This window comes from Triticum dicoccoides, chromosome 6A, assembly GCF_002162155.2.
Source record: "Triticum dicoccoides isolate Atlit2015 ecotype Zavitan chromosome 6A, WEW_v2.0, whole genome shotgun sequence".
Classification (NCBI taxonomy): Eukaryota; Viridiplantae; Streptophyta; class Magnoliopsida; order Poales; family Poaceae; genus Triticum; species Triticum dicoccoides.
In genome coordinates, this window is record NC_041390.1 from 623,464,598 (window position 1) to 623,490,398 (window position 25,801).

The following is a 25,801-nucleotide window of genomic DNA, read 5'->3' on the forward strand; positions in this document are numbered from 1 at the left end:
GGGACAACTTGCAAGTAGAAACAACTTTCTGAATTCTTGTAGTTGTTTCATTATTCTGCAGGGCATGTTGGTCTGCGGGCAGCTGGTATGGAACTGGAACATGGGGAAAAAGTGAGGGCCATTCATGAATACTACATCTAATTTTTATTCTTTTTATTTCTAAATTGTTAGTGGTAGCGTGGGGAAAAAGTGAGGGCTGCTGGTAGTTAGGTTAGTAGTAGCGTGGGTTTTAGGTTAGTAGTAGCGTGGGTGACACCGCGCTACTACTAACTTTTTTAGCTGTAGCGCGGGGTAAAAAACACGCTACTGCTAAAAGTTAGATGTAACATTGTAGTAGTAGCGCGGGAACCCACGCTACTAGTATGCAAAAAACCTACGCTACTGATAGTGTTTTTCTAGTAGTGGGAGAAGACTTTCCGTAAAGTCTCAAGATGATATACTAACTCGGTCTCTCGGAGATGCTCATAAGGGTAGGGTGTGTGTGCGCGCGTTCAAAGGGGTGAATATATACGTGTATATATGAGTGCTTGCGTCTGCGTCTATATTGTGTTAAAAAAAACATAGCCTACACACCTCTTTTAACTGCATAAACACTAACATTGCATAACTCAATATAGATTGAGCTGCAACTTTGAGCGGTATCTATCTATTTTCCTCCGACAAACAATCCTTAAAGCAGTCACTTTCATCGCCATCTACCGTTCTGTTGGGGAACGTTGCAGAAAACAAAAAAAATTCCTACGTTTCACCAAGATCAATCTATGGAGTCAACTAGCAACGAGAGGAGAGTGCATCTACATACCCTTGTAGATCGCGAGCGGAAGCGTTCAAGAGAACGGGGATGATGGAGTCGTACTCGCCGTGATCCAAATCACCGATGACCAAGTGCCGAACGGACGGCACCTCCGTGTTTCAACACACGTACGGAGCGGATGGCGTCTCCTCCTTCTTGATCCAGCAAGGGGGAAGGAGAGGTTGATGAAGATCCAGCAGCACGACGGCGTGGTGGTGGATGCAGCAATGATCGCAGGAGGGCTTCGCCGAGCTTCTGCGAGAGGGAGAGGTGTAGCAGAGGAGAGGGAGGCACCAAGGCTTCAGGTGCGGCTGCCCTCCCTCCCCCCTTTATATAGGCCCCCTAGGGGGGGCGCCGGCCCTGTAGATGGGATCTCCCAAGGAGGGGCGGCGGCCAAGGGGGTGGAGTGCCCCCCAAGGCAAGTGGAGGCGCCCCCCACCCTAGGGTTTCCAACCCTAGGCGCAGGGGGGGCAAGGAGGGGGCGCACCAGCCCACTATGGGCTGGTTCCCCTCCCCACTTCAGCCCATGGGGCCCTCCGGGATGGGTGGCCCCACCCGGTGGACCCCCGGGACCCATCCGGTGGTCCCGGTACAATACCGGTGACCCCGAATCTTTCCCGATGGCCGAAAATACACTTCCTATATATAATTCTTCACCTCCGGACCATTCCGGAACTCCTCGTGACGTCCAGGATCTCATCCGGGACTCCAAACAACTTTTGGATTACTGCATACTCATATCTCTACAACCCTAGCGTCACCGAACCTTAAGTGTGTAGACCCTACGGGTTCGGGAGACACGTAGACATGACCGAGACGGCTCTCCGGCCAATAACCAACAGCGGGATCTGGATACCCATGTTGGCTCCCACATGCTCCTCGATGATCTCATCGGATGAACCACGATGTCGAGGATTCAAGCAACCCCGTATACAATTCCCTTTGTCAATCGGTACGTTACTTGCCCGAGACTCGATCGTCGGTATCCCAATACCTTGTTCAGTCTCGTTACCAGCAAGTCACTTTACTCGTACCGTAATGCATGATCCCGTGATCAATCACTTGATCACATTGAGCTCATTGTGATGATGCATTATCGAGTGGGCCCAGAGATACCTCTCCGTCATACGGAGTGACAAATCCCAGTCTCGATTCGTGCCAACCCAACAGACACTTTCGGAGACACCTGTAATGTACCTTTATAGTCACCCAGTTACGTTGTGACGTTTGGTACACCCAAAGCACTCCTACGGTATTCGGGAGTTGCACAATCTCATGGTCTAAGGAAATGATACTTGACATTCAGAAAAGCTACAGCAAACGAACTACACGATTTTTGAGCTAAGCTTAAGATTGGGTCTTGTCCATCATATCATTCTCCTAATGATGTGATCCCGTTATCAATGACATCCCCATGTCCATAGCCAGGAAACCTTGACTATCTGTTGATCAACGAGCTAGTCAACTAGAGGCTCACTAGGGACACATTGTGGTCTATGTATTCACACATGTATTACGATTTCCGGATAATACAATTATAGCATGAATAATAGAAAATTATCATGAACAAGGAAATATAATAATCATTTTATTATTTCCTCTAGGGCATATTTCCAACACGTTCTGTATATGAAGCTCTCCGTAGATGTCAGCTCTTGTATCAACATTGGCATTATTGGGGTTGAGTAAAATAAGGGATTTAGCAACATCACCATTTAACCCAAGTTAATATACTGGGCATCAAGAACATGTTGTAATGACGCGACATTAATCATATCCAACTTCATGAGAATTAAAGAACCATGGGCAAAAGAGTTGTGCAACCGATGGTGCATACCTGCGCACTCTAATCACATCCATCCCAATAGCCTCTTCATGAAGCGACCGTTGGACTAACACACGGCATAGACGAAGGGGTGGCATATGGCATCAATGCCAGTACACACACGCTGTGTGTTGTGGTCTTCAGGTATCATCGAGTTTTCATGTTTGCCAAGAGTCCTCAAGTCATCGCGCCACCGAACCTACATGACACAGGCCGCACACGTTTCGATCTTGATTTTGATTGAACGGCTATCAATATGGACCAAGCTATAACTACTATTTCTTACATGCAACATTGGCTACTGATATATCGCATGGTTGACATGACAGACATATAGACACACACAGATAGCATCAGTCGATCAGCGGCAATGCTGCTCCCGTTCACAAGGCTATGGGGCCCCACACTAAGCGGAATGCACCCCCATCTTCTTCGTCACTGAGTGGACATTTAGGGGGCTTAGCCGGTGATGCTTACAATTCAAATGAACCTAACCTATTCAAAGAGAACATGATAAGTGATGAATACGGGAGAGTAATGAATTTGTCGGCGGGCGTTGTTTGGCGTTTATGTCTTGAGTTGAGCGCGCCCGTATCTTATTTATCATTGAGTGATGGTTTAGGGGCCTTAGATGGTGATGTTTACAGTTCAAATGATCCTATCTTATTCAAGAAGAACATGATAAGTGATGAGCGCAGGAGAGTAATGAATCTAACCGACGTTGTTTGGCGTTTATATCTTTAGTTGAACCAAATAGCGGTTCGAAAGACGACGAATCACACGACATAAACGAGGGTGTGACATATGGCATCAATGCCGTGACAAAGGCCACGTGTTGCGATCCTCAAGTAACACCGAGTTTCCATGTTTGCCAAGAGTCCTCGAGTCATCGTGCCACCAAACAAACACGACACACGCCACACATGTATCAATCTTGATCTTGAATGGATGGGTATCAATGTCGACCGAGCAATAACTATTTCTTACATGCAACACTGGCTACTGATGTATCACATGGTTGATATGACATACTTATAGGCACACGCACAGATAACATCGGTCGATCAACGGCAATGTAGCTCCTGTTTGCAAGGCCATGTGGCCCGGCACTGAGCGGGGCACACACCCCATCTTCTTTATCACCGAGCAGACATTTATGGGCCTTCGCTGGTAATGCTTACTGTTTCAAATGCTCCTATCTTATTGAAAGAGAACATGATAAGTGATTGAATGCGGCGGAGTAATGAATCTGTTGGCGTGCGTTGTTTGGCGTGTATGTCTTGAGTTGAGCGAGATAGCGGTCCGGAACATGACGATACACATGGCATAGACGAGGGCACGACATATGGTATCAATGCCAGGACACACACGCCGCGTGTCGTGGTCTTCAGGCATCACCGAATTTCCATGTTTGCCAAGAGTCCTCGAGTCATCGTACCACCGAACCAGCATGACGCACGCCGCACACGCTTCGACCTTGATCTTGATCGGACGGCTATCAATGTTGACCGAGCAATAACTATTTCTTATATGCAACGCTGGCTGCTGATATATCACATGGTTGATATGACATACTTATAAGCATACACAGATAGTATCGGTCGATCAACGGCAATGTAGCTCCCGTTTGCAAGGCCGTGTGGCCCAGCACTGAGCGGGTCACACACCCCATCTTCTTTATCACCAAGTGGACATTTATGGGCCTTTGCTGGTAATGCTTACTGTTCAAATGCTCCTATCTTATTCAAAGAGAACATGACAAGTGATTGAATGCAGGGGAGTAATGAATCCGTCGGCAAGCGTTATCTGGCGTGTATGTCTTGAGTTGAGCGAGATAGCGGTCCGTAAGACGACGATACACACGTCATTGACAAGGGGGCGGCATATGGCATCAATGCCAGGACACGCACGCCGCGTGTCGCGACCTTTAGGTATCACCGAGTTTCCATGTTTGCCAAGAGTCCTCGAGTCATCGTACCACCGAACCAGCATGACGCACGCCGCACACGCTTCGACCTTGATCTTGATCGGACGGCTATCAATGTCGACCGAGCAATAACTATTTCTTACATGCAACGCTGGCTACTAATAAATCGCATGGTTGATATGACATACTTATAAGCACACACAGATAGCATCGGTCGATCAGCGGCAATGTAGCTCCCGTTTGCAAGGCCGTGTGGCCCGGCACTGAGCGGGGCACACACCCCATCTTCTTTATCACCGAGTGGACATTTATGGGCCTTTGCTGGTAATGCTTACTGTTCAAATGCTCCTATCTTATTCAAAGAGAACATGATAAGTGATTGAATGCGGGGGAGTAATGAATTTGTCGGCGAGCGTTGTTTGGCGTGTATGTCTTGAGTTGAGCGAGATAGCGGTCCGAAAGACGACGATACACACGGCATTGACAAGGGGGCGGCATATGTGGCATCAGTGCCAGGACACGCACGCCGCGTGTCGCGGCCTTTAGGTATCATCGAGTTTCCTTGTTTGCCAAGCGTCCTCGAGTCATCGTGCCACCGAACCAACACGACACGCACGGCACACGCGTCGATCTTGATCTTGATCGGACGGCTATGGATGTCGACCGAGCAAGATCGCATGGTTGATAACTTGACATCACACCCAGATAGGCATACACACAGATAGAGAGAGAGCACCGATCGATCAGCGGCAATGCTGGTCCCGATCTCAAGGACCAACCCGTGGTCCCTGGGCCACGCCCACGCCCAGGGCCCGGCCGCCGACGCGGGCGCCCACCGCGAGAGCGGCGGCGGCGGCGCCTTCGCCCCGCCGTCGTTCCTGGCGCTCCTCTACCTCCTGGCGGGGCTCCTCGCCGTCTACGTCCTCCACGCCGCCGCGCGCCGGCTCTACGCGTGCTGCGTCCCGTCCGCCTCGCGGCCGACGCCGCGGTCGCAGCCTCCCCCCGCGCTGGCGTGCCGGCGCGTGGACCCGGCCGAGGTGGCGGTGTCCCTGCCCGTGCGCGCCCACGACGGCGGCGGCGACGACGACGTGTGCGCGGTGTGCCTCACGGAGCTGCAGCTGCAGGAGAGCGTGAAGGCCATCCCGGCGTGCGGGCACGTGTTCCACCCGCCCTGCATCGACCGCTGGCTCCAGTCCCTCGCCGCCTCCGGCGCCGGCCACGCCTCCTGCCCGCTCTGCCGCCGCTCCGCCGCCGACCCCGTCGACGATGACGGCCCACTCAAGCCGCCCCAGCAGCAGCAGCACGACGAGGAGGCGCCCGCGCCCGCGCCCGCCGCGTGACGCGCGACGGCGGTCGGGCCCAGCTGCGTAGCGCCCACCAGTCCACCGCTCAGCTTGCTCATGGCTGGCGCACGTGTGCGCCCGCCAGTGCCAAACTACAGTCCAATAATGCACTCCGTCATACTACCAGTGTACATTTTCCTTCCATCGGTTACAAGTATTACTCCTTGCTGCGTGTGACATCTTTACAGTGCAACCAATCAGCCAATTAACTATTCCCTGTTGAGTCAAAAAGAAGGCAAGCGAATAAATTTTGTCTAAAGTCAAACGGCATAAATTTTGAGTCAATGTGTAGAAAAAATTAGGGGGTGATAGGCGCCGGCGCGCCGGCCCAAACATTGGGCGATCACTTCCGTGCCGTACAATGCGAGCTGCACGGCCGTCAGATTTCGCCCGACGCCTAGCTCACCCAATGCCCTTCCCCTTCCTCTTGCTCATACCCGTTGACCAAATCTACGGATCGGTCCCCCGTCGTGACGCGCTCCTCGCAGGCGGCAGCACCGCGCCTTCTCGACGGGATTAGTCATTGCACCGCACCGCCATCTCCAGCACCAAAAAAGACTCACTCGCCGGCCACCCGTGCCAACCGCGGTCGTCCCTCGGCCGCCACATGCCATTGATGACTGCAGCTCACCCGTCATCCGGTTCCAGCTGGCGCTCGCCATGGTTGCAGCATTCCCCGCGGCGCCGCCTCAGCTCGTCGCCATCGTCCGCTCAAACCGCCGTGTTCGTTCGCCATTGACGGTAGCAGCAAAAACGCATGCCGGTTCCAGCAAAAAATGTCCCTACTTCCAACAAAAACACTTCACTGCCGCCGGTCATAGCATGAAAACGAGCTTGCCGATGTTGCAGACCCTCTGATTGCAACATTAATACGACGACGGCGTCGCTCGCCAGCCGACCTGGTTCCAGCAAAAAAAGACACTGGTTCCAGCAAAATATGGTGCAATCCAGCAAAACCCAAAAAGTGGTAGTAGCAAAAATGGATGCGGTTCCAGCAAAAACACAAGCCGGTAGTAGCAAAAAATAAAAAAAAGGCGATGGTTTCCAGGAAAAACAAATGGCGGATGTAGCAAATTTCCTCGCCGGTTATAGCATACACTGCAACTGGTTGCAGCAAAAAATGTGCCCCCTTATTCTGGCAAAAAAATCCCCTGTCGCAACATCTCATGGATGTGGTTCCAGCTTTTTCCCTGCTCGGATCCAGCATTTTTTGCCATGGTTCCAGCGCGCCGCTGCTCAACTTGTGAATTGCAGCATGGCGGGAGAGGTCTTCCGCGCAAGGGCGCAGCTGTGTAATTTGTGGTGGTTTCGTGGCAGCGCGAGGGAAGGAAGAGAAGAAACATGGCGAGGGTAGGGGTGTGTCTTAAGGTAGGGGATGGAGTGCAGGGGAAAAGATAAGGGGGGAAGGGGCGGTCCACACGGGTCCACCAAATACAGGCGTCTCGCGCAAGGAACGGCTTTGTGTGGACGCACGAACCTAGCATGGCGTGTCATTCGCAAACGTTTCCCGAACAAATACCAATAACTACAATAGCAAATAGAAAATGAAAATATATTTTGTTTGTATTTAAAAATATTAATTTGAAATGAAAATGTTGACAGTAATTTTTTCCTACAAACTCGATCAAACTTTACACTATTTGACTTGAGACAAATTGTATAGGCCTTGTTTTTGGTGTCAAAGGATTGCGTCGATGCATACAAATTGTGGTTAAGCACAGAGATAAATATTTGCAATAAACATTAGCAAGCCAGAGGGCTGGTCATACAACACAACACAAGGATGTGGATGAAGTTAACAAGAAGAATCTATTATATCATTTGGGTTGGGAGTATCTCATCTCAACTCATCTTGTGCTGTGGTGAGAGGGGGGCATAAATACAGCGAAAGAACTTTTACACTGGGTTGGGTCCCTTTCCCTGCTGCTGCTACTACTAACAACTATTACTACCCATGGTAAACTCTTTCACCAATCAATAACACGACGCAACGCACGCACGCACCGCCCATCGCCGCCGTGCGCACGGCGGCGGGATGTATGTAATGTAAATCCTGTAAGATGGTACACAGGAAGGCTACATGGGGAGACACAGAAAAGCTAAGGAAAACAAACAGTAAGATGAAGAAGCAGGGGTCTTGCTTCTCTCTTTTCCTCCCGACCAAGCCTCCCGCGCCAAAACTTCCGACTGTTGTTGTATAATTTACAGCACCGCGTATGCCCGGACAACCTCCACAATCGGCGCCCGGCACAGCGGGCACTTGCCGCCGCTACGCACCAGCTCGTTCGCGCATTTCGAGCACGTGCACATGTGCCCACATCTGCAACCACCATCAGAACGGGTAGGTTTAGCTACTTGTAAGAAGACGGCTGAGAGAGCAGATGCAGAGTGTGTATGTGCCGGGTGCTGACCTGTAGAGTAGAGAATCGATTTGTGTGTCGCAGCATACGCAGCAAGTTCCTTTCCTCACCTGGTCCCATCTTGTTCCGTCATCGTGTAGATCCAGAAACATGCCTGAGACAAAAGGAAATGGTTATTTCTGTATTTCAGAGCATTGCCTTCGATGAATGTTGCAGCAACAGAATCCTACAGCGATATACTGAAACACAAACTGGAAACATGCAAATGTCTTCAATATCATCACTACATGAAACGACATAAATGAAGACGTAAAAGAACTTTCTACGGTGTGTCCCTATCAGGGCTTGTTTGGTGTGAAAATAACATTATACTCCCTCCGTTCCAAAATAGATGACTCAACTTTGTACTAACTTTAGTACAAAGTTGGGTCATCTATTTTGGAACGGAGGGAGTATAAGATAAGAGAAAACAGCACAGTTATGAAGCCATGGATATCTGAATATTTGCCAAGGAGCAGGGTGAACAACCTTCAGGTCCCGGGAATCTACTCAAGGCTGCAGACACTTCTTGTCTCACTGAACGTTGCAACTCCAGTTGCATGTCCATGCACGCCTCCAGCATCCTTTGCATGCTGCTCATCCCTTGTTGAAGTTTATTCATGTCGGCTTTCAAATCATTAATGGCGTCCAATTCCTGCAAGAGTACAGAGCCAAATGACTTCCACGAGATAAAACTTCTATAATCAACATAAGGAACGCAGCTTAGTCAAGCAAAACGACAAAATATTACCACCCTTCCCGCTTTTAAAGTTTTTACTTTACATCTCACAAGTCATGGAGTTAAAAGCAAATATAGTTCAAGCAAAAGGAACAAGAGAAACAAAACACACACTTTTAAAGCTCTTATAGGCTTATACCAATGAGACATGGCATGTCACAAATTTACTCTTGGAGCAGAACACTAGTGCAAATACTACATCATATGGGAGAAACATATTCATAACAGATCGCCGAACCAAAACAATATTCCTATTTATACAAGGGAACGTGAGGTGAGAAGGCAGCATACCTGATGTACCCTGTGTCTACTGCTCCAGGTGTTATGGCGCAAATCTCTGTGCCACAGTGGCTGCCGCGGTGGCAAAGGTGGCGGAGGGATAACAAGGGCAGGTCTGTTGACAGGACCTTGGAATTGTCGATTTTCAGCATTTCTTACTAGTTCCTGGTTTCCGTTTGGTGCATTCGCTGTGGGCATGGCTGTATCAAGATTCCAGTTGAGTGGGGCATGACCACGTCGTTGAACATATGACCTTATTAATTGCTCCAAACTGTCACCAAAACCATTACTGAGAAGATTGGATACACTTCGCCTGGCAATTAAAAATTTGGAACAGGTGTTAAGAACTAAAAGGAGATGAAGAATCAACAGACAAATTGTGGAAATGAAGTACAAATACCTGCTAAGTAATTCCCTCAGTTCCATGTTGTGCAAATTGGCTTCATCACGTAGGTTGAAGCTGTTTTCAATTCTAGGAATGGGCCCTGTGTCAAGTGCAGCATCATGGAAGTCATCTTGCCAGTTCTCCTCGGTGCCATGAGATTCGTCATCGTGCCACACATCATGCTCATCTTGGAGATTTTCATTCTCCCTGTCATCATCCTCCACGATTTCGCTGTGTAACTCCTCTGCATTATCTTCCCAATTTCTGTCAGAATTTTCTGCAGTTTCATTGGGCCACCTATCAAGCCTGACATCCAAAGATGGCTGCCAAAATATTGTCTCACGTTCTGTCTCATCTTGCAGCCCATTATCAACTTGAGACACTTGCATATCAACTATGTCACCCGATGTTGTAGCCGGTGACTCCGCCTCAGCAACATCTACGTTATCCTCCTGTAAACCCACATTCTCGGGTGTAGTTTGGGCCACATCCTCACTACCAGTAAGGTGCCCGGCAGCAGCTGCCTGTTCAGTTTCATCATTACCAAGTAATGCAACATTTTCTGCAACAGGAGCATCAGACAGGCTAACATCTTGACTACTTACAGCACTCTCTGATCTGAAAGAAGTATGTTCAGTCACATAGTTATTACATAAGAACAGAAGACAATAAGAACAAAAGGCAAGTGATAGGGGATGCCAATTCCATGAGCTGTTCTGATTGATGGTGTCCCACAAAAAAGGTTGGGAGCACAATCAACAAGGAAATCCAAGACTGTAAAAAAAGGAAATCTAACACTGTAAAAAAACAAGGAAATCTAATGTTGTCAGTTTTCTGAATAACAGGAGCATTTCAGCAACACAAGGTCAGTAGAACAGCACTAAAGGCAAAACTTAATGAGCAGACACGGTACTAGCAGATAGTTGGTGTCACAACTAGAAGAAGGAAACATGTAGCACGTGGATTCAGTTCAGGATCCTATCTTCCATTATATGATATATATAGTCAATATCATCAAAACATTTCACAGTACCATCTAGTACCAATTTGGTTGGTGGACAGCCTCTAGCGTGTAGAGCAAGAATGACTCGTTGTGCCAGGGACCAGCATAATTAGCACTTAGCAGTACTGGCACCTGGAACCTTGCCTGTAATTTTCCTACGAGGGAAATGCTCGTTGGTTCACCTAGTTTCAGTCCGGTCCATCAGATTACAGTAACTTTGAATGCTCCAGATAACAAAAGAAATTTAAGTTCAACAATACTAGAAAGTCTGCACGAAACGAATAACTTGACAACACTGGCCTTCTAAAGTTGGTAACAACCTAGAGAGTCTCTCTTTAACAGTAGCGAAATGGTTTGATCATTTTACATGCGATGTTCAGTAAATCAGATAAAAGCTAATTCTGTATCATTTTATACAACTTCTTTGGCAAGCAAGTACTTGCAAGTAACAACCTAGAGCAGGATATCCACTACAATTTTTACGACAACAGATAAGATGGCAGCATGGTTCTTCCTCCCGCGTGATGGGCATTCCTAACAGCTAATGCTCAAAAACATACAAGATGCACTACACTCTAAAGCCTCCAAGGCAAGAATTGAACAGTTGCTTATAGGCATCTACTGATCAGCCCATAAATGGTGAGATAAAGCTATATCCCAATACCCCGTGCACACAATGGAATTATGGAACAAGCCCTTGACCTCAAAAGAAAAACATTTGTGTAGTCTGTACCAAATTTCAACAAAACTACCGAGAGCAAAATGCTTGAGTAGGTTATTTCACATTTGTTCTCCAATAAAGTATGTTAAATGCACGGATACTATTCCTATCACAGGTTTTAGATGTGTGGGTTTTCAAAAATATGCTACAGTGTGTAATAGGATGAATATCGGGTCATCTTCCAGACCAGAACACATGCACACAATATTTCTTCACTAATTGCAGTAGATAACTCTAAATTAAGCTGAATAATATATATTAATCACTGAGGCATTCAATAATGGGGGTTTTATGCCCATATGTTCGTTTGGATGCCAATAACTGACATTTCTGTATCACTGCAGCTCAAGACAACTAGTAGCGATGCTATATAATACTCCCACCATCCAGAATTACTTGTCACGGAAATGGATAAAAATGGATGTATCTAAAATTAAAATACATCTAGATACATCCATTTCTGCGACAAGTATTTTCAGACGGAGGGAGTACCAAATAAGCAATGTGCCGGTAGCCTGAAGAACGTATACTATATAATACAAGAAACCCAAGAAAAGTAAAGGACCACAGACACACATTTGGTTGTGCATGTGGGGCATATGCTACATAATAGAAGAGAGTGGCAACTAGCAAGTAGCAACAAATATCTCTTCCAATAACCAGTGTTTTCATGGTGGAGAAGAATTCCATTGCACTACAAGCTTACAATGACTATGCCAGACATACTTGAATTCATGGATGAGATACGAATCAAAATAAAGCTACTATTACCGATGTGAGTTGCAATTGCAATGTCTGCTAACCTTAAGGTGGACACACGATGGCTCTGCCTCAACTGCCCGAGCTCCCTCGCCGCCACAGATGGCTGTCGCTCCTCTTCAGCTGGAGCCACCGCGTTCCTCAAGAACCTTACCCTAAGCAATCCCTGCAAAACCAGACAATTTTGAGACCGCCACCCTCGACATTTCTGATAACTCATTCCTGTAATGCAACACAGTCAGCTTCTCATCTCACCTGAATGCGGCTGCGGCTGCGCTGGGGGAACTGTGACACAATGTGGTACCCCGATAGCCCCTGCAGCTCGCGCTGACGCTCCCGGGACATCCGAGTGATGACATCGGTGCGCGCCTGCCGGCCGCGGAGCCGAGGAGGCTCCCCTCGCCTCTCCCTCTCCGCGGCGGTAGGCTCGTCCCTGCGCGAGGCCGCGCGGGCGTCGCGCGGCTGGCTGGCCATCTGCACCCACTCCCTGACGAGCCTGACCCTCTGCCTCTCCGTCTCGCCGAGCCACTCCCCCGTGGCCGTGGCGGCCGCGGCCGTGGGGCTATCGGTGGAGGTGGTGAGGCGGCGGGCGATCTGGCGCACGCGCTCGCGGTGGCGGTCGGGCGTGTCCGGGGACGGCTCGCGGTCGAAGGGCTGGCCGGCGTCAGCGCGGCGGTGCTCGAGCTCGCGCCACATCTGGAGGAGGGAGGAGGGCGCGGCGGGCGAGGGCGCCTGCGGCCGCGGCGGCGGGGGCGAGGAGAGGAGGAACGCGGAGGGGTCGAGGGTGGAGACAGGGTGGAGCCGGGTGAGCGCGAGGAGCTCCGACTCGCGGTTCCGCCGCTCCACCTCGCGCTCCATGGAGGAGAGCACCTCCTCCGCCTGGCGCGCGACCCAGCGGCTGAGCAGCCGCGACTCGCGCCGCCGCCGCCGCGACGACTCGGCCTCCTCCTCCCCGCCCCCGCCGACCCCTCCCCCGCCCTCGGCCCCTCCCCCGCCGCCGCCGCCCGCCGCGGAGCAGAGCGAGGAGGACGAGGAGGGCGGCGGCGAGTAGCAGCCGCCGAGGTGGTCGCAGACGAGGTCCTCCAGGTCGCGCCGGAAGTCGGCCGCCGCGGCGCCCATCCGGTGGTGGTACTCGTCCACCATGGCCTCCTCCTACCGCTATCCCTAATTACCCTACAACAACAAGCAAAAAGCTGCCTCCTTTGGAAATCAATCGATCAACCAATCAATCCTCCCCCAACGACAAAAATGGCGGGCGCTAATGGCGCGGCGGACTGGGCAACGCGCGGGCGATCGCGGAGCATTTGCGGGGCGATTGGAGGGGTAATTTTGGGCGGATTGGACGGATGGCGCGGAGGAGGAGACGGAGGAGAGGAGAGAGGAGGGAGCAAGGAAGGAAGGGGAGAGGATTACCGGAGGAAGAAGAAGCGGCGATTTATTTTTGGCCTTTTTTATCGAAAGGTGCTGCCTATTTTTGATAGGGCCACACCACACACGCCGCTCCCTCTCTCCCTCTCTCTCACCACCCACCACTGTTGCAAGCAATCTGCATTGCCTTGCCTTTCACAATTCTAGCCTAGGTTTTGTGTGGCAGGAGACCTGGCTTTTTTGTTATTCTAGGGTGATGGGGGCTATATATCGGGTCCGTAGAGGCCGCGATCCGCGTGCGTCGCTCTGCCAGCGGACGGCTGGGATTCTGTGCTTGCGGAGAAAGGGGGGATTGTCGAATCTCGGCCGTAGGTTGTATCGGTTGCCGTGTAGAGTACGGCAACCGGTTCGTGTCGTTGTAATCCTGCCGTAGATTTGACGAGAGGCGGTGTATTCTTTTAATGCCATAAATTGTAGAATGTCGATTCTGGACGGTATCTGTTGCCATACAGACCATGACAGCTCGGATCGTATCGTCGTAATTATGGCATAGATTTCACGAGGGATTTTCTACCCTTTAAATGCCGTGAATTTTAGGATCTATACTGGGTGTAATACTGACTGTCATACCGACCATCACAGCCTGGTTCGTATCTCTGTAATCTTGTCATAGATTTCATGCATGATGTTATGTCGTTTAAATGGCATAAATTACTGTTTCTACACTATAGGTGGTATGGGTTGCAATATAGATCAGGACAGTTGGGTATGTATCGTTGTAATCTTACGGTGGATTTCACACGAGATGTGTTTACCCTCTAAATGCCTTAAATTGTTGTTTCTGCACTCTAAGTGGTATCAGCTACAATACATACCATGAGAGTCGGGTTCATGTCGTTGTAATCTTACGGTAGATTTTCACACGAGATGGTCTACCCTTGAAATGCATTTTAGTGGTTTTTTGTACTTTAGGTGGTATAGTCTGTCGTACAACCATGATAGTTGGGTTCGTATCGCTGCAATCTCGCTTTTGCCATAGATTCTAATTGTGTCATTTTACCTTTTAAATGTCATACATTATTGATTCTGGACTCTAGGTGGTATTTACAGATGTACAGACTACGAGGTATATTTCACGCATGATCTTTTCCCTCATTAAATTTTTTAAACTCTGTAACCTTGAGTTTGCATAGTCCCTGCTGGGGCACAGATCGTGACGGCTATGTATGCGTCGTCTTAATCTTGCCTGTATATTTCACGCAGGGTTCTATTTCTAGTCTTTCTTTCTTTATTTATTTCTTTTTTTTGGCATGGTATTTTATTTCTAGTCTCAGCTCCACATGGTATAGGTAGAATGAGGATTATACGAACAAAACCTTGCCATGGGCCGCCCAACCTAGAACCGAAACACCGGGGTGTTAGGGTGAAATTAAGCCGTGGGGTACAATTTCCGGCCTCCCTAGCAACCCAACCCCGCACGGCTTAATTAACCCGTGCAACCCCGCCACTTGCGGTTGACAACAACTATGTGTGTTTTATTTTGATTTTTTTACGACCGTGCGTATAATTTGCCCGCGGATAATTTCGGTGTTGTGAGCCGTAGGACATTGCTCGGTTCATGTTTCACAAAAAGAATAGTTATGCTCCAGCTCCAAAAAAAAAGAAGTTCGAACCTGGTGCATAACTCTCACGTGCGATTTTCTGGCATGCTTGTGGTTTATTTATGCTGACGGACCAAGCACGCAGATGATTGTGAGTCTGGAAACCAGGCTCAGGCTGTGACCATCGAAATCCTTGCAATCTGGGCCGTCAGCTCGGGGGCAATCTCGAACCGACGTGGCGTGTATATATCTGGCCTGGTCGGGGTCGTGGGTAATATATATCCCAGCGTGGCTGTAGGCTGATCCCGTGGGGGCCACCACCGCGCTGCTCGGGACGAGACGAACCGCAACCGGATAGAGAGCGCGCGCGGGGTGCGGATCGGCCAGACGTGCGGTGCGGTGCATTCCCGCCCCAGCACTGCTATACACACGACCCTAATAGACGATTTGTGGACGACGCTGGAGATCACACCATACGTCGCACGGCAGCAGCACCGGTGCACCGTTGGATATGTCGTTCGGCTGTATGTCGTCTGTGCAGTATCGGCTGCACAGCAGTTTCGTTCCCGCCCAAGCCCACCTAACGGACGGAACGAAACGGCAACGGGGTGGGCGTGTGGTGGGGGACGCCGAGCCTGCTTTCCGTGACGTCGCATCACGCGGGATTTGTCTCTTGCTCTGCCTGCCCCCACAGATACGCCCATCCGCGGAATCCATCCATTGCCACTGTCAACTCAGCGTACACGGAAAAAACTCAAGAGTTTTTTTTTTTTCGCGACAAGAGTGTTCATCTGTCCATGCGTGCGTCTTGTGTTTCTTTTTCAAAAAGGAGACTCTCTATATCTTACTACCTCTTTTTTCAAGAAAACTTTCAATCTATTCGTCGCAGTCCAAAAAACACATAAATAAATTACGAAAGATGTAGTGCTTCCTCTATCTACGTGCTTCAACTTTGACCGTAAATTTAACTACCAAGACCGATTGCGGCGGGAGCAAAAATTATATCAGTGAATTCGTATTCGAAAGAAGTTTTCAATTATATAATTTTTTTCTCCCGTCGCAGTTGGTCTCGTTAGTTAAATTTATGGTCAAAGTTGGACCTCGAAAAGCGCGGGCGCACTATGTTTTGGAATGGAGGGAGTACCACGTAGCGACAGTGACGACTACGAGCACTGGAGCGAGCCCAAAGACGCGTCAGCGTCATCGGCCCTCCCTCATCGGAGCCGGGCTACACTCGTTGTAGTAGACAGTTGGGAAATCATCGTGCTAAGGCACCATAAGACCAACACACCTAAAGAGCAACCATCGTCGATGAAGAGAAGTATAGATCGAAAAAATCCAACCCGTGGACACACAAACAAAGACTGGGTCCAAACAGATCCACGGAACACCAGCACTGATCGAATCCTGCGAGATCCGCCCAAGACACACCTTCACACATCCTCCAACGGCGCTAGACACATCATCGGAATGGGGGTTAGGCGGAGAGAACCTTATTTTATCTTCAAAAAGACGTCACCGTCTCGTCTTTCTAAGCAGGACACAAAACCCTAAATGAATTCGTAAAAACACATAAAAACGGAGCAAAATCCCTCCCGCCGGCAAGGTTTTGGGTCCATCGCCCATCCACAGCCCTAGGGCCACAGGAGACGAGGCTTACTGAGGGCAGCGCCAACGGGAGGTAGAGGAACCCTAGTCTTCCTTTCTTGGGGAGGAGGCGGCGACTGCGCATGAGATGGATACAAAAAAGAACCCATCTTTACTATGTAGCTTCATCATAAAAAATGTGTCTAGCGCCCAAAAAATAATCAAAATTACACCAAGGATCCCGCACCATCGAACGAGCCGCCGATGCGTCGTTGTCGAGCTCCCCTATCGAAGCCTGCTTAACCTTATCGGAGCCTGGTCCCCTATCTTTGTTGAAAAGGAAGACAAGAGTCAGGAGTATAAGATGGACTTAATCAAAGCTAGTTAATTGATCGTGCATTGCAACACGGGGATACATATTTTAGTGGTTCAACACCAATAATGACATATTCCTCACATCCACCAAATTCTAGGGTTGGTAAATTCGATTTATTTGAGTATATGGATAGGAACGCAAGGAAAGTTTTGATTTATTCAAGGTTTTGGTAACATTTGATTTAATGCAGGACGTAGGGGGTGGCGTGCAAGAGGGACAAAACCAAATGGGGGAGGAACAGGGATGACGGCAAACGTATAGAGACCAACATTCTTATAACTAATCAAAAATTGTTGGGTGTTTTGGGAGCGAGATCAGATAGCCATTTTTAGTTGTGACACAACCACGGAAGAAGATTTGTGGCATGCAAGTGTGAAGGCACCAACCCCATTTTTATTTTCTCTTTAATTATAAAATCTTTTGAACCAAACGTTTAAATTAATTTTTGTTTGTATATTTGTGTTCCTCGTGACGAGGGCTTTGAAATAAGACCACTCTTGAATATGTTTTAACAACTTCATCGAGTTTCAACTATGAAAACTTGATACGAAAGAATGACAAAAATCATCAAGTTTCAGAAACTAAAACGTAAACTTTTTGCGGGGTAAAAGAGAGTTATTTCAATATTATAGAGTTACGGTCTAGAGCCAAGAGTTCCTCGATACATGGGGGCCCTATGTAGCTAAACAATTGTGGTACACTCAGTATGGCTATACGTAGGCAAAGAATCCTCTACTCTAATTTTGTGACGAATAAACTCTCGATCTACCAGTAAAGTCTGATCTCCAAAGCCAAGTGTCCATACGCAAAACGATTCAGCGAATCCCCGACAACAATAGATAGACCCGCGAACGAATGGCAAAATCATCAAGTTTCAGAAGCTAAAACTTAAAACTTGTCCTTATGCGAAATCCATCGGTTTTTGCGGATCCCGGAGCAATTGTGTGGCAGGGAATGCTAGACATGTATACATGCCTCCGCATCTGCGTGCTCCTGCGACGCAATCACTGTTGCATCTAGAATGTCAGCCGCAGAAGAAAGTCTCTACTGCTCTTTTGTGTACCTGTATAAGGTTTGTCTGTCCCCTGGCTACCACGTAGGCACGGACGGACGGGACCTAGCTGCCGGCATTCATGGCTAGAGCCACACCAGCCCTGTGAGCCACGGCAAATGAGCACAGAACTAACTAAACCACCCACTTATCCAGCCAGCCGGCCGGCCTGTGCAGCCACGGCATCGAGGATATGTCTTTAACCAACCAAAGCCATCCAGCTCGCTCGTCATGTATAATATCCGGCTTTTGCGCCACCTGTCCACGTATGAACTTCCACTCGTTAGCCCTGTTTGGTTTCAAATAAGTCATCAATTTATAAATCGAAAAGTAAAAAGGTGACTTATTTTGCCAAACACACCTAACTTATAAATCATCCCAACTTATAAGTCATAAGTTGCTTCACCCCAACTTAAAACTTATAAGTCACCTCTTTTTACGTGGGTTCCATCATCTTTACATAAAAAAACAAGGTGAAAAAGTGTGGTCAGGTAACTTATAAGTCAGGTGACAACCAAACGAGCATGACTTATAAGTCACTGGTTTTAAGTCACCTGACTTATAAGTCGGATGACTTATTGGAACCAAACAGACACATTGATCGAAGGATAGTACACATGTGCCGATGTGCGTAGGGACGGAGCCAGGAATGTTGCTCCTGAGAGTGAAGTCGAAGTTGCCGAGCGATGCAGCGGCAACGATGGCATGCCATGGGCAGCTCGAAGCCTGCTGGTGCTAGTCGTGGCTCCTTTTCTCATGCAAAGCTCGTCATCAAAGTCGGGGCTGCCTTGTCCTTTGCGTGTTGTTGTCGTTTGTTTAGCATATATGGGCTCTAGGATTCTCATGCTTCGTTCTGTCTAAGAGCAAGTATAAGGCCCCTCCCAATGCTCCACCTTGTACAGGTGCTAAGCCTGCCACATAGGCAAAAATCAGACGTGGCATATTAATTAATGAGGAGAGAGAGCGAATCGATACCCTCACGAAGAAACGATTCCAGGCGCTCGTACCTAGGCGGAACACAGTTAATTCGATCCTATGCGCCGTGCACGCCTCCGAACAGCCTTGCCTCTTCTCTTTTCCCCGTCTTCCCCTTTGGCCTCCTCCACCCGCTCGCCCTGCGCCGCCGCCTCGGCATAGCCACCTCTTCCTCGCCCCGTGACGCTGCCACGCCTCTCAGGCGTTGCCTCCATGGACCACCGCCGGCAGAAAGTATCAGGGACCCCCTCGGCTCAGATCGCCGCCACCGGTAGCTCCTCCGGAGTCGCGGGAGAAGATATCTGGGACAACACCAGCGTCCTCGGTTCAGTTCGCCGTCGCTGGTAGCTCCGCCGGCCAGCCACAATCTGCTCGATGGTATTTGTCCTTTCACAAATCAGAATACTTTTTTGTTCTGTATCCTAGTGTGCCTCATGCTTTGTCCCTCCCATTCTTGCTTAGATGAGATTTTTCTCTGCATCAGACTTGGGCTGTGGCCAAACTTTGACTGGTAATTGGCCAAGAAGACATGGTTGATTTCAATTCATAATTTTTGTTCAGTTCAGAACGTTCTAATTGATTTCAGAACATACTAGTTCAGCTCATAATACACAATGGTTCAGTTCAGTTTAGTTTGGAGTTACTTGTAGTTGGAAGGAACGTAGTTGATTATACTACATCTAGATACGTCTGTAGCAATCATTTTATATAGGATCAAACTGAGTTCAGTTCAGTTTTGAAGTTCTATGAGAAATTGGTTCAGACAGAATAAGATTACGGTGTACAAAATTACTCTGTTTTTAGTAGATGAAGCAAAATTTGCACTGATGCTATCTTGTCATACAAATAATTAGACACAAACTTTTTTTAAGAAATCAAACGCAATTCTGTTTTTATCACTAGAAGTTCATCACTTAACTTTCATGTTATTGTTCTCTGGTTCAGGAATCTAAACAGTGCCGCCCAACTGTTTTTTTTGTTCGATCTTATTCTGATGTGTACACTTGTTGTCTTGTTTGTTACATGTTTCAGGCCTATGTATAACAATCCACCAGATGATCCTGATGATACAGATCAACAACATGATAGTGATGCCAGAAACACTACATATCCAGCAGAGTTATACACACTTGATGAATTCCTAGCCGAGGAGGACCTGCTAGACTCCTTCGCCGAGGAGATTGCTGTGGAGTTGAAGGGAACACTTGAGGCTCTTCAAGCAAGAGCCCTTAGCAGGAGTGGTCCAAGGATATACGTGAATAGACCGCGTGAAGAAGCACATCAACAGCTTGTACGAGATTACTTCTGCGACAATCCTCTCTACGGCGCCAAAATATTTCGGAGAAGATTCAGGATGAGACGACCTCTCTTTCTTCACATCGTCAATGCACTAGGTGAGTGGTCTCCATACTTCACCACAAGGACAGATGCGCTTAACCGTGAAGGGCTCTCTCCACTGCAAAAGTGCACGGCGGCAATACGCCAATTGGCTTATGGCACACCTGCAGATAGTCTTGATGAATATCTCAAGATTGGCGAGACTACCGCGGTTGATTGCTTGAAGAACTTTGTGCAAGGAGTGATTGATACCTATGCTGCAGAGTATTTACGAAGCCCCAACACTGAAGATACAGAGCGCTTGCTCTGCATTGGCGAAGGTCATGGGTTTCCTGGCATGTTAGGAAGCCTGGATTGTATGCATTGGCGGCGGGAAAAATGTCCTATTGCATGGAAGGGCCAATTTACTCGTGGTGATAAAGGGTGGCCTAGTCTTATTCTGGAGGCAGTTGCTTCGCGAGATCTCCGGATATGGCATGCCTACTTTGGTATTGCTGGGTCAAACAATGACATCAATGTGCTGAATCAATCACCATTGTTTATCAAGCAGCTGAAAGGCCAAGCTCCTCGAGTGAACTTTTTTGTAAATGACAAGGAATATCAACATGGTTATTACCTTGTAGATGGGATATACCCAGAATGGGCAGCTTTTGTGAAGACAATATCGATGCCACAGACAGAGAAGCACAAGTTGTTTGCTGCACATCAGGAAGGGGCAAGGAAGGATGTGGAACGTGCTTTTGGTGTCTTGCAGGGTCGATTCTCTATCTTGCGTCGTCCTGCACGTTTGTATGACCGGGGTGATATCCAGAAGGTCATGATAGCTTGCATCATTCTTCAGAATATGGTAGTCGAGGATGAAGAAGAAGCGGCGGCTAATATTCTTGATTTGAACAAGGAGGCGGGTACATCCATTGTTCTACCATCAGTATTCACACACGGCGACATACGGTATTCGCCCAGGTGCTACAAAGGGATGCAAGAATCCGAGATCGCGGGACTCATAGAGCACTCAAAACTGATTTGGTAGAGCATATTTGGAAAAAGTTTGGGCCAAAATAGATTATTATCATCATTTATTTTAAGCACTTTTAATTATAGGTGTAATTTCATGTATTTTCATAATATCTTATTGGCACTTTATGTATGGACTCAAGTCATCTATATTTTCATGTGTTTTCCTCAAGGGATATTATTTGCTTAATACGTAGCACAAATATGCCACAAAGTTTATATACTACAAAAGATCCTTAGATTTATTAAATGAAGAGAGCTTAGCTACAAGAAGCTAAGCACCTATGCATTGGGGAGTTTGGTTGCTAAGCTATTTAATATGCTTAGCACCCCATCTAAGCACCGGTCCATTGGAAGCAGCCTAATAGCGCCTAGTCAGTTGGCTACAAGCCGTTCCACCTCAGATAAAGTCTAGTTGGAGGGAAGAGAATACAGGAGAAAGAAGGGAGCGGGCGCTCCGTGAGTCGCCGGCTGCAGCGCAAGGCTCGAGACAAAAAAACTGCATGCAAGGGCTTAAAGCTAGCGCGGCTTCCTCCTCTCCAATCAATTGCATTTTTCTCTCTGCCATGCATGTAGACATTAATTACTATAGCTAATGCCTACAGCCAGCTTTATTATACGAGAGTTCTTTCTTGGTGGCTACAAGTGACCTGGCATTCGTATAGAGCCCGTTGCCGGCTTTTCTATTAACCATGCTCTAAGGGTTCTTAATTGGTAGTCCACGGTGGAATCGGAGTCACTTCTCTGGTAGTAGTATTGGCGATGACGCTTTGCAGACATCCTCAACAGTGTTCCGCCTTGCGATGACACGTGTGGGTCACGTGGGTAGCCGGGCTGACCGAGTGCCGAGCATGTTGTAACACCTTTCGTGTGATTTTCCATTATTTAGCCAACCAACTCTCTTAGTACTACTGTTTCTTAATAAAATCAAGATCCTTTGAAACCGTTTTGTAAATAATTTATCCATGTTCGAAAATCATGCATTGATGCATGGGAGATTTCGTCGCCGGTCGGCTCGCAGCAGCAGAAATGAAGGAGGATTACATTTGCGGTGGCGTGGTGCGTTGTCCCGTTGTGATCCAACAGGCCGTACCCGCTGCTCCCAAGTCTTCTCCCTATCATAAAACACAGTCCCCAACTTTAATAGTAACCCCTTCTAAAAATCGAACCCAACTTATAAATAAATATATTCATACACGAACGGACGTCGGCGTCGACCAGATCCTCGCACTGCACATACAGGCATGCTTTTGTCATCTTAACCTTAATACTAATCACTAGTAGAAGACCCCTTTAATTGGCAGCTTCTTTTGACGAATGAACCAACTGCAACGCACCGACACACACGATATGTATGCCTCTTGGCGGCTGTAATTTTTCATTCCTTGGTTGATTCCACTGCTTGATTTAATTTGACGCTGGATAAAACAATCCGATGTAGCTTTTAAACCTAAAAAACGTGCCGAGAGGATTGAAGGAACTTCCGCAGAAAAACGCTTGCTTGTTCGATACCTGCATCTTGCTAATCTCTCTCTCTCAAAAATAAAAAAATGATGAGCCAGCAGTGATAATAAGTGGGCTGGCTAACTACTAGGCTCTTAGGTAACGTAGTACTCCCTTCCTCCGGAGATATTTATTATCAAAATAAATAAAAAGAATGTATCATGATATATATTAGTTCTAGATACATCGTTTTTTATCCATATGACAAATATTTTCGGACAGAGGGAGTGGTATCTTCTTTGTACTCCTGGGTGAAAACAAAAATCAATAAAATCAAGGGAATGTGTGTGTGGGTGTGTTTCTTGGACCTCCATCATTTTTCAACAAAGCAGAATGATGCCCTGGGTTGGACTTTATTGTGATGTCGATCTATGAGAAGCATTGCCAGATGGATGCGCCATGCTTAATTGTTGGCAAGTGGCCGGATCATGACAAGAGTGCTACTACCTCCATCCTATTAAGTGTCGCTCTGTATTTAGACGTATTTCAACGCTACATACATCTTTTTAAGCCACGCTCAATATAAAAAAGGACGGAGGGAGTATATCCATCTTATTGATGTGTTTATTAAGTAGAGTTTTTTAGTTTAGCTTTCAAAAAATAATATAAAAACGTGAGCAACTATCTAGACCTTTACACTTGAATATTGTCAATAAGTTGCGAGTAAAGTACATCAAAAACTTAGTGACCTGTGTACTAATCCCTTTGTCCGGAAATACTTGTCGAAGAAATATGTAACGGCCAGGTAGCAGCGAAATATTCCCAGGAACCATACATTGCTTCATGTTAGAATTTTTTTTAAGGGGAGTACCCCGGATGTCAAAAAGAATATAGACTTCAAAACATGTCCAAAAGAGGCCCCTCCTCTACTCGTGGAAGATGTATGCATGCAGTGCCCGAAAAAGAGACGCTTGATGAACTATCGTTGCTCCCCTAACAAGCGCTCTAGAACCAAATGATCAGAAGTGGCCTACTGGCACAACAACAACAACAACAACAACAATAATAATGATAATGATAATAATACTAATAATAATAATGGAAAGTGGCCATATTGTGATTAGTCATGTATAATCTCTGTCTTGGGGAAAATAAACTAAATGGAAAAGGGGCTTGTGTTCATGTTCATGGACTATAATGCCCTCCAGATTTTTTTTTTGCGGGATGCCCTCCAGCTTTCTTTTGCAACAAAGTGGAATGATGCCCCTGGCCTTTATTGTGGTAGATGACCATCTATCTCTCCATGAAAAGCACTGCTAGACTAGATATGATGCACCATGCTTGATTGGCAAGTGGCAGGGTCATGACAAGACTGCTATATCCTCCTAATCTCACTGTCCGTACTGTACTAGTTCATTTTATTGTGTGTGTGTGTGTTTGTCTCTGTGTGTGTGTGTGTGTGTGTGTGTGTGTGTGTTTGCGGTGAAATGCGCCTGTGCTACATAGCCTGCATTGACTTGATTATTACTCTTACATTGATCTAAAACGAATTATATTAATTTACAGAGATAGTATCAGTTAGCCGCGAGTAACATATTTGCCGAGAACTTGTTTTTATCTATGATAGTGCAACGTAGTACATACACAGTGTACACGAGTACTCGATCGAGACAAAAAGTTGATGGAGGCAGATTATTTGGTGGCCGGAAGGAAGGCTGGTAGCTGGTTTAATTGATTATTGAAGAGAAGAGAGTACGTGGATGCAAAGTCGATCAAATTGGAGTCTAAAGTGCGTACAGTATGCGTGTACGTAGACGGAGAGAAGTCAATGGCGTATAAAGGAGTAAAGCCGGTCGCGTTCCGTAACAGTCAAGTGACAGCGGCCGTGAACCATATGTGCGTGCGTGTATGAGTTGTGAGCAGCGATGAACAGTGATGCCGCATCCGATGGACCAGATGAATTAGTAGCGGATACAGGTAAAAGATCACACCTTCAATGTGTTCCTTATTATTAATTTTCTGTTTTGTTAGAAATGATGCTCGTATGCTTTCTGCGAGAGCTGCACGGATCTCAAAGCGCTTCGAGGTAACCGTGTACTGATGTGCTTGTGTTGTATTTAGTGTCTTTTCCGTTTCTTTTTTACTCTGCATACACGCTTTGTCTTCGGTCTAGTTTCATACAGTTTGACTAAGATTCTAGAAAAAAATATGTATCAACATTCATATTATTGAATCAATAAGATTAGATGCATCATGGAATTAATTTTCATATTGCACATCTTGGCCACAATGCTGATATTTTTTAATATAAATTTGGCCAAAATCCATGAAGTTTTTGTAATGCATCGTGGAATTAATTTTTGTGTAGTAATCTTAATCATCGCAATTGTTGATATTTTTTAATGTAAATTTGACCAAAATTCATGAAGTTTGACTGAGACAAATCTAATGTGCAAAATAAAAAAAAAGAAACAGAGTATAATGGGGTAAGTATTTCCTTTTGTTTTTCTTGTTAGAGGCAGGCATCGCATGAGAGGCATAGATGGTTTGATTTGATGAAGGAGATTAGTTTAAGGGACGAAACACAAGATGATGGGAGACAATGCATGCGGCGATGATGCTTGGAAATTAAAATGATGAGACTGGACAAAGCATGTGGCCGTGCAATCAGGCACAGGAGACAATCTGCGTGTTAAAGGATGGACACTACAAGACACCCAGATTAGTTCCTGCACAATGCATGTGGAATCAATCTCTCGTCTTGGACCCCCAAGACTCGAGAGATTCAGTTGGATAGTCACCTCCAGCCACTTGGTACAAACTGAGGATTTTTTTTGTTGTTGTTGTGGATAAATTTGAGAATAATGTTACATTG

At 47.2% G+C, this 25,801-nt stretch overlaps 2 protein-coding genes across 2 annotated transcripts; one reads left to right on the plus strand and one right to left on the minus strand.

Moving 5' to 3' along the window:
* Positions 1-7,674: 7,674 nt before the first annotated feature.
* On the minus strand, positions 7,675-13,611 carry LOC119318614. The gene is made up of 7 exons (XM_037593192.1): positions 12,429-13,611; positions 12,218-12,339; positions 9,706-10,308; positions 9,318-9,618; positions 8,777-8,942; positions 8,300-8,402; positions 7,675-8,208 (listed from the first exon to the last, which is right to left on the minus strand). Exons 1-7 carry the CDS (start codon positions 13,314-13,316, stop codon positions 8,091-8,093), a joined length of 2,301 nt encoding a protein of 766 aa, XP_037449089.1. The 5' UTR covers positions 13,317-13,611; the 3' UTR covers positions 7,675-8,090.
* Positions 13,612-20,485: 6,874 nt separating this feature from the next.
* On the plus strand, positions 20,486-21,566 carry LOC119318763. The gene has a single exon (XM_037593357.1). It carries the CDS (start codon positions 20,486-20,488, stop codon positions 21,497-21,499), a length of 1,014 nt encoding a protein of 337 aa, XP_037449254.1. The 3' UTR covers positions 21,500-21,566.
* Positions 21,567-25,801: the final 4,235 nt, after the last annotated feature.